The following is a 12,291-nucleotide window of genomic DNA, read 5'->3' on the forward strand; positions in this document are numbered from 1 at the left end:
TGGTGTCTAGAGCTTCTGAATTGAAATGGTAACAATGAGGCAGTAGGGTTATGAAGAGTTATCTTCCCTACACAGAGGCAGACTTTTAACAACATATCTCTGTGGACGAAACTTGGACTATTCTCTTTCTTGCTCAGGCAGATGAGAAGCATATAGAATCATAGAATCATTAAGGTTGGAAAAGACCTCCAAGATCTTGGATCTCCTCCAAGATCCTACCACCAATATCACCCACTAAACCATGTCCCTAAGCACCATGTCCAAACTTTCCTTAAACACCCCCAGGGAAGGTGACTCCACCACCTCCCTGGGCAACCCATTCCACATGCCCTCTGTTCTATTCCTTTGCTAACAGTGCTCTGTATGTCTTTCCCTTTTAGTTTGTGAAACCAATCAAGACTGTCCTCCTGGGTCCTTCCTTACACCGTTCCTCCAAGCTGTCTACCTCTTTGTGCAATACATCATCATGGTCAACTTACTTATTGCTTTCTTTAAGTAGGTACCGTGCCATATTGCTGCAAAAGCAAATGACAACTGATAAATGTTCTGCCAACACTTCTGTGTTGACTGTTTTGCAGTTTGAACCGAACCTGGCTCTGTGGCAGTAGACAACTCCACTTGGCAAACAAACATCATTAATTCAGCTCTGACATAATTTGTACTTTGTTCCTAAAAATTGTATTTGTTGTGCTGACAGCCTATACAATACTCATCCCAGGGTAGCACAAGTTTTAAGTCAACAGATAAGTGGAGAATTTAAGGGAAGGAGGGTAATGCCATTGTAGGACCATAATCTTTATGTGATTGTTTAAGAATTCCTATTGTTTGGTGCAATTTGATATGTTCTGGAACTGAAATCTAACTGTAGAGTATTGAACTATCTGCTTTTTAATGTCTGCTGCTAGATTAGGAAGCTTTCATCAATGTCGTTATAGTAATTTTAACCTTTTGGGTTGAGGGAAGCCCTTGAAGTAAATCAAGTTCTGTGTAAATATTAATGAAGAACAGTGTAACCCAAATAGTTAATTTTTTTTTCTTAGAGTTCTAGTATTTCTGGGGAAGAAAATGCCAGCTGTAGGTTAAAAAATTTTCAAATCAAGAAATGTAGTGATTAATATTCAAGAAAACGGAATGATCAAAACTCATTCTATTCCCACTTCCAATTAGAAATCCCTTTCCTGAAATTGTGGCAAGGCATTAATTTTTTTTTTTTTAATGCACAGCTGTGAAATTGTAATTTGAATTATTTCTAGATTTAAACCTCCAGCATTGATGATATGTTAAACCTTCTGCTTAGTGATTTGATTGTTCCAGAAGTGGGACCAAAAAAGGGTATAAGCAATATTTTTAATTATGCTCCCAGAAGCAAAGCTGATGTTTTTTTGATTATATGTTGGGTGAAGAGTATGACAATGCAACTGAAATTAAAGTGCCAGAAACCACAAAGTTGCTTTCCTGTATTTGGGTCTATGACAGTACAGGAAATACTCTGTGCAACACCAGCATCACATTTAGTAATGTCAGTGCTCCAAAGAGTACCCCACAGAAGAATTGCTCATGTAGCTGCCTTTTGCAGCATGTATTTTGTTGTAGGGGGAGAGCACTGAAAGGCAGCAGAAGCATTGTTAAAACTCTTCCCTTAGCCTGATTCACACATTTAATCCAGTCCAAAGAGGCAGACAATGTTGAATTCCCAGATAGGCTATGTATTAAAGTTTAAATAATCTGGTTGAGATTTCAAAGCCACTGTAGGGATATTTTTTGCCCAGTTCCCATTAAAGTGAATGGGAATTGGATATCCCAATCTGTTAGGCAGCTTTGAAGATCTCATTCTCTGTGCACTAGCTGCAGGCACATGCTGCTGCTTTGTTAAATGAAAGTTGCTAAGCTGATTTACTTCACTGGAGGGATGAGACTTTTCTTCAGTGTCAAATTAGATCTGTAGACAAGCATCTTTTGCTGTATTGAGAAGATTCCTCACAGGAGTGTTTTACCTTCCTTTCCCATTTATCTCTCTTCTCAGTAATGTTTACTATGATTTGAAATCCATATCAAACAAGCTCTGGAAGTACAACCGGTACCGCTACATTATGACCTATCATGATAAGCCATGGCTGCCTCCACCTTTTATTCTCCTGAGCCATATTGGACTTCTGATAAATCGCATCTTCCACCACCGGCCCACAAATGAATCTGATCAAGAGGAAGGCGACGTTGGACTGAGTAAGCAGAGCTAAACTGGGGACAAACAGAAATAGATTATGAGGAATGTTTTGTCAGCCTCCCATCACTTTGTAGCTCAGTTTCTCCAAAAAGAAAGAGATTTTCTGGCCTGGAGGCTGTTTTCTGGCAAACCAGAATTTGATGTGCCTGTCTGAGAAGTCTTGTAGGAAAAAAAAAAGTGACTAGGGGAATGTTTTGCTTTTTATTTAGCTTTTGCTTTGCTACATATTGTGCATCAATCAAAATGTAATATAGATAGTAATAGTAAAGAACTTAGGCAGGCTCTGGCTCCAAGTTTTAACTTACATCATACTCAGTCATAGCTATTTTCAACGTAGCTAGCCTATGACTTGCAAGATGGTGTTGCAAACATATCCTGCTGGAGTGATATAGATACATTACAATTTGTAGCTGAAATAAAGTGATATTAAATTTTCTGTATGATAGAAAAACCTTATTTTGACAGAAAATAAAGAACACTGAAGGCATACGTTTTTGTACATTTATCCTGAAAAGACCATCAATTCCTTTTTAATAGCCCAGAGTGACAAATACTTTTGATGAGTCTTTGTTTATTCTTCTGATACAATTCAATGACTTCTTCCCCCTGTATCCTCCATATACAATTAAGTTTTCATAATTTTTTTCCCTGGAGCTTGGGTAGTTGGGATCTGTGGCTCATGAGATAAATGGCAGTTTAAGTAAAAAGGCACTGAATGGAGATCAGTCTCCTGCTTTCAGTTTCCTTTGTAATGAGAGTCACATGTATTAAGTAAGCTAGTTCAGGGTATTTTGAGATGAGGTGTTAGCAGCCCATTAAAGATGCTTCAGCAAAGGACTCTTATGTCCCTGGCTTGTTATATAATACAGTACATGAGTGCAGAGTCCCTTTCTGACTTCTGCAGCATCGTCTGGGGAAGTGAAACCTGACATTTGAGAACCCATTTCTGCATCAAGTAACAAGACCTGTTTGTAGATATAAAGGGCTGTGAGGGGAAAATCCTCCTAGACTATATGAATCTCTGGTAGAACAAAAAAACTCCCACTTGCTAGGTCTTTGGTTACGCACAAAATAAGCACTTAATGTTAGGCTTCAGATTGGTTGTTAGTCAGTGTGTCAACATTACTTGATAGCAGCGAATACCAATATGAATGCCCAGAACAAGCCCCTGTACAGTACTTCATAGTGCTGTTGCTGCCTCCTGTATTGGGGAACGGATGTCTGTGGAAGCTGAGAAAGTAGCTGCAGAGCCTGAGGACACAGGAGATCTGGTGTTGGAAGATACAGGGAGAGAGCACGGGAGCTTCTACTTCCTTACTGCACCCTAGTTCCTTTGTGCACTGGTACACCACTGTCCTTTTATCCTACCTTTGTCACCCTTCCTGACCTGGACTCCTCTGTCCTGAGGTCATTCCTAACACCTCCTCGTGGCAATGCCAGCTCAGTGTCACACTGCCTCCAGCTCCCGCTGTTCTGTCAGGAACAGCCATAGCCAATGAGAGGAGGGGACTATAGGGTGTCAGGATGGGGAACAAGTACTCAGCAGTGGGTCTTGATGGATGATGGGGCTATGCAGGGGAATGAGCTTGTGGAGAGGCTGGGGGCTGTAATCTCATCAAAAATGGGGAACATGACTATAGTATTACACAGCCTTATCCTTTTTGAAGCAGTGTACATTCTTGATACCTAATAACTGAACTGAGCAGACCCTTCTAGGGTTATGGTTCATTTAGGATTTTCTCTGATGAACATGAATCCCTGAAGATGACTGCCATGCTCACAAGTGGTTACAGAGTTCAAAAGTGTGCTCAACTAATCAATGCTGAGCAGCTTTACTGCTGTTGCTGGGCTCAGCTCCTCCTTCATGGCTGGATATATCAGCGTGCCTTTGAAGTACCACTGCTCTTTTTATATGCGTGCATAGTGTAAGTGACTGACACGGAGGGTTTCTTGCAAGGTATGTTAGATACCAGGAAACTGTAAGACTGCTTAGCACATCCAAAAGTCTTCGGATAGAAGAGGGCTTATACTTTGCCTGCACTTTTCTCAGTGAGTTTTTTTTATTTTATTTTATTTTATTTTATTTTATTTTATTTTATTTTATTTTATTTTATTTTATTTTATTTTATTTTATTTTATTTTATTTTATTTTATTTTATTTTATTTTATTTTATTTTATTTTATTTTATTTTATTTTATTTTATTTTTCCCATTTTAATACCTTTGTGTTCCCTTTCAATATGCCTATGCATTGCTTGACAAGTTTCTTAAATTTTTGTGTGATTAAACAACTGCTTTTAGCAATGAGGATCCAGTGCCACCCTGTGGAAATTGAATGAAAATGCCAAGGTAGAGTGAAATCTTTGAAATAAGCTCACAAGCAGGGCAGAGACGATTTGGCATGTTTGGTCTTTATACATGAGTCCAAATTTCATGGAGTTAGGTCTGTTTCATTCTTGTCAAGGGAGGAGAAGAAAACCTGTTCTGACATTTTCCTATTTTCATAGACACATACTCAATTGTATTTGTCATCACACTTAATACCTACATCTACTTCTTTGTTCAGAGCTGTACTTAAGTGATGAGGAGTTGAAGAAACTACATGACTTTGAGGAACAGTGTGTGGAAAAATATTTTCATGAGAAGAATGAAAGCTTGAATTCCAGTGACAGTGAAAGGATCCGCCTGACAACAGAAAGGTGTGTTATGCTGCAAAAACTTTTAATGCTTTTTGACAAGTTATGGCCATTGTGAATCTGAGAGGCGGTAGCATATGTAGACCATGCTAATTTGATGGACAAGTAACATACCTGTTTGAACTGAATATCAGGCCTGTCTGGGAAGCCTTGCTGGCAGAATTGCATCCTTGGACATGTGCAGTGTGGTTAATGGGGTTAGTGGTTTCACACTGATAGCTACTTAAACTCTGCCACACAGCCCTCTTACTTCTGCTCTTCAAATGAACGGGGAGAAAATATGGTGAAAAAGGGCTCAAGGGTTGAGATGAGGACAGGGAGGTCACTCAACAGTTCTCATCACAGACAAAACAGACACAACATAGGGAGGGTGTTTAGTACAGTCCCTCTCTGCCCCTGCTCCATGTGGATTCCCTCCCACCTGAACTGAGCCTGCGGGGGCTGCCCATAGGCAGCAGCTCTTCAAGCACTGCTCCCACACGGTTCCATACCACAAAGTCCATCCCCCAGGAGCAAACTGCTCCAGCATGGGTCCCCCACGGGTGGGCGGCAGCTCCCCCCAGACCCCTGCTCCTTCGTGGGCTCCTCTCCACGGGCTGCAGCTCTGGCCCAGGGCCTGCTCCTGCGGGGGCTCTCCATGGGCCGCAGCCTCCTCCAGGCCACATCCACCTGCTCTACCGGGGGCTCCTCCACCCATGGGGGGGCTGCAGCGTGGAGATCTGCTCCATGTGGGACCCATGGGCTGCAGGGGGACAGCCTGCTCCACCAGGGGCTTCTCCACAGGCTGCAGGAGAACTGCTGCTGCGTGGCTGGAGCACCTTCTGCCCTCCTGCTGCACTCATCTGGGTGACTGCAGGCTGGATCTCTCAAGCTTTGTTCAAGTTCTGCTCTCCCGGAGGCCCAACCAATGCTGCACACTGGCAACTGCTTGCTGTGTGCAGTATGGTGTTCTATGTTTTCACTTTTGCAGAGAAGGTATCACCAAGAGGACGTGCCAGAATATGGCATACAGTACGTAGTTTTATTCTGAGGCTTAACTGTGTAAGAAAATAATTGTATAACCAGTGTAGCATTATCTGCACTGTACCATCCTGGCTTGCAAAATATCAATATGTAACTATTAACAGGATTTCAAAGCTACCAGTATTGGCCTAATTTAGCTTTCTATTGAAATCATTGGCAAAGCTGCCATTACTTTTAAAGGGAAGAATTAAACAAACTGAGCACTGTAAAAAGTCTTACTGAATGCCAATACAGATCTGATCCAAAATTTGTTTTGCCTAGATACAGATAGGCCCTTGATGGTTATATTTTCATGGTCTTATTTTCTACATACTGAGACAAAACATACAAGCAAAATGAATGTCCCTTGTAGAAAAATGTAATAAATACTTCTGTTCAAAAGCTGTAGAATCAATTACAGCAAGAAGATTTTATTTACTGGATAACTATAGAACTAGAAAGGGATTTTTTTTTTTCTTTTTCTGGAGTGCCAAGTTAAAACGTACTTCCTAGCATTGCATAACATTAACACAAGAAATTCCTTTAGGTGAATAAAACATTTTGGAACAATGGTATTTGATTTTATTAGCTGTTGGTTAAATGCGTTGGTTAAATGCTGCATCTTTAAGTTATTCAGTAACAAAGGAAGAGAGCTTCTTTTGCATATTGCCTGCAGCTGGTTCATCATTGTCTTAATGATAGAGCACCAGAGAGAGTATCTTTAGCAAACATGAAGATAATGAATTGGTTAGAAAGATATTGTTCCAGTCCAAGAAGTTCTTGCGCTGTTCACTGGGGATTTGAAGACCATAAAAACAAAAACAAAAAACAAACAAACAAACAAAAACAACTTTGCTTTTTGGAAGCTGATTTTAATTTAATTTAATTTAATTTAATTTAATTTAATTTAATTTTATTTTATTTTATTTTTTGGTGGCTGAAGATGAGGGTTTTGGTGGTATCAAACATAAAAAATCTGTTCCAATAGGCCATATGGCTTGTTGGGAGGACCATTTTCAAGCAGCATTTGAGAAATGGAATAGTTTCTGTAGGGTGAAGCCTTATCCTTCTCATGTTTGCACAAGAAGTGTAGGAATGAAAGATGAATGGATGACAGGAAGTATACTTTACAGCTTTTTACTTTTTGTTTTTTTCTTTTTTTTCTTTTCTTTCTTTTTTCTTCTTTTTACAGCATTTACACGGCAGTGCACAATGTAGCATTTCCAAAGCTGTGTCTTCTTGGCCGTGGCTTAGTAGTTCTATGGCATGGAATGCAGATTAGTAGAAATATGTTTTTTAAGATAGATTCTCTTTGAGCAAAGAGCCTTTTGGCCCAGTATACCGAATGACGTGTTTTAAGTCTGGACGGATTTTATCAAATATACATGTTCATGAGAATGGAATTCACATGAAAAAAATATAAAGGATTGTTTTAAATACTGGCTTTTTAAAATGTGTTAATCATCTGGCATAGAGAACCAAAGATCTGTGTTTTGATATTTTAATTATCTTTTCTTATTCTGTCTAGAGTAGAGGAAATGTTTCTGCAGCTAAAAGAAGTGCACGAGAAGGTATTTTATATCAAGGAGTCTTTAATCTCCCTCGACAGTCAGCTAGGACATTTGCAAGACTTGTCTGCCTTGACAGTGGACATCCTGAAAGTGCTTTCAGCAGTAGACACCTTGCAGGTGGAAGAAGCCTTACTGGCTGACACAAAATGTAGATCCTATAGGAAGCTGCCCCATAGCTGGAGCAACGTGCTCTATTCCAAGACCCTGAGCAGTCTGGAGTGTTTGTATGACAAGAAGTACCACTACTACAGCATGCCACCCTCTCTGTTACGGAGCTTGGTAAGGAGTCAGTGGTCATCAGAATGCAAAGACCACAAACTGAGGACTGAGAGTAACAAGGTGGTAGAAGACAGCTCTCGGAAGATTGAAATAGAAAGTGACACTCTCACTTCAGGCATATCATCTGAGACTAAGTCAACCCCTAGATATGGACAATTTTTGCTGGTACCTCCTGATCACCAAGGAGGGCCCTTTTCAGAGGACGTCACTTTAAACTTGTCCTTTTCGAGCACTCCTACCAAGTACAGGGAAAATGTATTCAATGATGAACTGCAAAGGAGCATTGCAGTGCAGCAAAACATGCAAAGTGTCAGCCTCATTGATAAAGAGCCAGAAGGTTATCAGTGGAGCCAGACGGACTTTGTTATTCACTTGCCATCAAAAAAGACTAATGCTGTAGAGGCTGATCATCCTCTCAGTCTCCATCCGCCACTGGATGACGGAGAGAATGTAATACCCTGCTGTGATGACAGGGAAGAAACTGAAGGTGGTTATGTGAACTGGGGATTCTCTGAAGGTGATGAAAAAGGGGTTTTCAGCTCAAGAAAGAAACAGAAGAAGGCCCCGTGCATACAATCCACTTATAACTGTGACGGCAATTGCAAGGATAGCCCTCCCAGGCACGTCCAGATAAAAGAATCAAAGTCCTTCTCTTACAACTCCAGGAGCTCACAGCACAGCATCATCTCTGAGAACAAACTGAAACACACCTCCTTTTGGATCAGCCCCCTCTGGAGGAACTGGGGTGTCTGCAGGAGCAACAGCTTACCGTCCTCTCAAAAAGAGAAAAGTGGGAAAACCTGCAAAGCCAGAGGTGGTAATAAAAATATGCTGTACCTCTACAGTGTCTTTTATTGGGAAACACAAGACATTATTAAAAGATGTTTTTTTTGTCATTCAGGAGGTATTAGCTGCAGCTGAGGGTAGTAAGGAAACAGTCCAGAGCTTCTCTTTCACCTTTTTTTTGGTGCTGGGAATGATTGCTCTGAGGAATTTCTAAGTGTGCCCGGTACGAGCTGTACAACACCAGTATGTCAGCCACAGTAGCAGTCCAACCCTGATTCCCCCATCTAAATGGCCCCCTACAGTTATGTCTACAATGCTGCTGTGACAGAGGAATGATACTGGATCTTGGGGAGTCTCTTAACCTGGGGAAGCAATCCAAGAATTATAAGAACTAAATGAATTTGCAGAATACCTAAGAGATACATTGTCAGATGGTTGAATGGATAATGAATGACATTTTTATAGAAGTTTTACAAACCTTCCTGTCCACCACCAAATTTGCTTACCAGCAGCTAAAATATGGCAGATTCCAGTTCTAAGTAAAAATAGTATGAGATGATAGATAACATTTGTTGTTTTATATCTTATGATGGTGAACATCTTTGCACTGAACTGCATGGACTGTGTGAGTATTAGCTTTGGGTGTTACAAGCCTTTCTCAGCTTGCTCTGGAGATCTGCCAACTCTGTCTTATCACATCTTCTCTTAGTAAACAAAAGCTCTGTAGCTTAATGGTGTTTTTTGATTCTTTCCCACAGAGTCTTTACCATCTAGTGAGCTACACTACAGTGAGGCAACAAAAGCAAAACAACAAAACAGAGACAGAAAGTCTGGGAGAGAAAAGAAGATTCAAAAACCCCTTCAGGTGCCGGTATGTGTAGATGGAAGGGAATCACATATCTCATAGCAGTCTTTTTCATTCAGTAAGAACAATTCTGCAGTGTAGCGCAAAATTAAAGTTTAGCTGAGTATGTTTGCATTTAAAAGGCTGCACATAAATTGAGAAACCTTTTTTTTTTTTTTTTTGGTCTGGCTTTGATTTAATCTCCCTTTTGTTTGAATGTGTGCCATTTCAGTTTTGAACATGATGAAGCCTATGGACTTTGTTAGATAGTAGACCAAGACTATTATTGATTTTACATAGAAAGGAATCAGTCCTTGCACTTCAGCTGAGAGAATCAATCATGGAGGCTTTGTATGCTGTAGGATATACTGAAGAAGTGGTGAGCTGCATCCAGACTGTGTGCTACTGTAAAGAGGAAAGCCAGGCTTTATAAGGTTCTCACTCACCTACAGGAGCCCTGCAGTCTTTTCTCTGAATCCATCAACCAGTAATCACATTGTAGATAGCATGTTGACTGTGTCATAGAAATAGTGCAACTTTCCTAACTGTATCTATACGTACATACATAAAAATTCACGTCTGAAGAGATTTCCAGCATCTTTGTCAAGTGGAAAGAATTATTCCTGTTTAATGAGATGAAAGGTGAAGCCTGATTTGTTTACATAAGATGTTTAGGTCAGCAACAGACCTGAGACTTGAGCTTTGAGACCTGATCGTCTCTTATGGTATTCTGAGGGACTCTGAAGTTTGTTTTAAAAACCTATGGCACTAGATCTTTCTTCAGTAGTATTGACTAGACAAAAGCAATGTGACTTCTGCAGCTTTTAACAAATATGGGAAAATCTGTTTCTCATTTAGGAGCCAGTTCAGTCATTGGCATTTCAGTGGTGTACTGAAAGGCCATGTCATAGTGTAGCTGTCAGAGGAACTGCAGAGGTGCTAGTCATCCTATAAATCGAGTGTCGTTTTGTCTGTGTCTTGCCAGGTGATTAGAGTGGATGATTGTCCCCAGAACACCCAAGTGAGCTCAGAGCCTGCAGAGATCAATATCTGGGATGAGGAAGAGAAACACAGCAAGAACTGGCTTACTGTGTCTAATTTCAGTCAGCTAAGTATGTGATACTTTGCAGACAGTGAATTCAGGACAGCTTTTAAAAAAGGAAGCAGTAAATAAAAATTCACAAACTCAAAATGTCATCTTCCACTTTCACCTCCTGGCATAATTTTTACAGAATTAGAAATAGATAGCAGGCATGCATGGCTTGGTTACTTGCTACTTTATGTCAGAGCAAAAAGGGGCATAGGTTGGATGGAAGGTCAGTTGCATTTTTCTGGAAGTGCTGCCTGTATTGCATGGAAAATAGTAGAGTACTAACCCTCAGGAATAAGTGGGAAGTGGGGAAGATGATATCCTTTTCTCCTCTCCTGAGGTGTCTTTTAAAGTGGCATTCTGGCTTATTGCAAAAATAAACTTTCGTGAATTTTTCAGGGCATATACACTCACAGGCAGTGCTGTGATACTGTATCTGTTGGCAGATCTTCTGAATGCATTATTCATTACTCATTGCTCAGAAACACATCTTCCAAAGTGAAAAAATGAATTCTGCATCATCTCTGATGGAATTAAAAGGGAATGGCATTCTTCCCGTTCTTTTATAAATTCTCCATCTCTTTCATTCTGAGAAATCCTTGCATGGATCTTTCAGCTTTGCTATAGGCAACTCACTGGCTTCATCCTGCAAGCTGCTGGGAGAAGCACGAGGGAGTGCTGTGACTCAGCACAGCATGGTCTGAGAAGGGCTGCACCCTGAATTCTGCTGACAGAGAATGGAAACAGTCAGTTTTAACCCTGTGAAATTCTACTCTTGCTTTTATAGCCCATTACATATTTGCTAGGGCATTATGGCATATAGGTGTTTATTTTATACATGTAGCACTACATACGTGTGTGTAGCAGTAGAGCTGTTCATTATACACTCTGGAAATAGCTGATACCTGCTCTTTTGGCTAGGTCTGGAATGTCTCAGTTACATGCACCAGAAAATGAAAAATCAAGACATCCATAGGCATACCATACCATTCTGTGATTACCTGAGGCATTCTGAAGAGGTAAGACCTAAGATTACACATCCTAGTCCATAGGTTTGTCTGTTTTGAGACTAGGATAGCTCTGCTGACCTCCATGGACTTGCAACTCTAGGTTCTTTGTCATGAAATACCTCTTGAGACACGAGAACTTTCTTGTATGCTGCCACTGTGCATGTGTGTGAGTAAATGAATAATTGAAAGCTGCTAACACTCTATGAAGATTATTGAAGTAGGTTATTAAATTATTGAATCACAGGGTAGTTCTGAGTATGCAGAAAGTGGCTAGAAACAAAGTATGTGTTGATGTTTCACTATGCAGCAAGTGAGCACAGAGCTTTGTCTTGAACTTGTCAGAACTGGTCAGCACAGTGAAAAGATTTTTGGAAAGTTAACTTCATAGTGCTTAATCCATCACACAGAGATAGTTATTTCTTGCAAAGTGTTGATAATAATTTCAAAGCTTGGATTTCTTAACCTCTGATTTATAAACACCTTATCTTATGATTCATCCGAATTAATTTGCAACTTAATAACATAAAGGCCCACTGTCTATGTAAATCAACATATGCCCCTTGAATTTGATGGAGCTAGACCAATTTATATGTCCTGAAGACTGTGGGCAGGAAGTTGCTGTATAGAAAATTATATGTTTTTAAATGGTGTGGCTAATAGAAGGAAACATATCTTTCACTACGTTGTGTAGGAGTTTCTCGAGGCATGTCAGAAAATTAACAAGGAATAAATTGAGAAAAGGAACTGTGAAATAATCCTTTCCTCTTCCATTTCAACAGCACCCACTCC

At 40.2% G+C, this 12,291-nt stretch overlaps 1 protein-coding gene across 10 annotated transcripts in view; it reads left to right on the forward strand.

The window, feature by feature from the left end:
- The window catches only part of TRPM6 (transient receptor potential cation channel subfamily M member 6), a 98,705-nt gene that overhangs the window by 61,698 nt on the left and 24,716 nt on the right, over positions 1-12,291 (forward strand). For 5 of the 10 annotated variants that reach the window (XM_038171250.2, XM_038171247.2, XM_038171249.2 and 2 more), the window contains 7 exons: positions 381-495; positions 2,024-2,223; positions 4,791-4,923; positions 7,451-8,589; positions 9,317-9,429; positions 10,388-10,514; positions 11,414-11,511. In XM_038171250.2, coding sequence (XP_038027178.2) covers positions 381-495; positions 2,024-2,223; positions 4,791-4,923; positions 7,451-8,589; positions 9,317-9,429; positions 10,388-10,514; positions 11,414-11,511 — 1,925 coding nt within the window. The remainder of the gene's footprint in view (positions 1-380; positions 496-2,023; positions 2,224-4,790; positions 4,924-7,450; positions 8,590-9,316; positions 9,430-10,387; positions 10,515-11,413; positions 11,512-12,291) is intronic. The other 5 variants (XM_038171248.2, XR_005261844.2, XR_005261845.2 and 2 more) reach the window with 5 other exon arrangements.

This window comes from Anas platyrhynchos, chromosome Z, assembly GCF_047663525.1.
Source record: "Anas platyrhynchos isolate ZD024472 breed Pekin duck chromosome Z, IASCAAS_PekinDuck_T2T, whole genome shotgun sequence".
Classification (NCBI taxonomy): domain Eukaryota; kingdom Metazoa; phylum Chordata; class Aves; order Anseriformes; family Anatidae; genus Anas; species Anas platyrhynchos.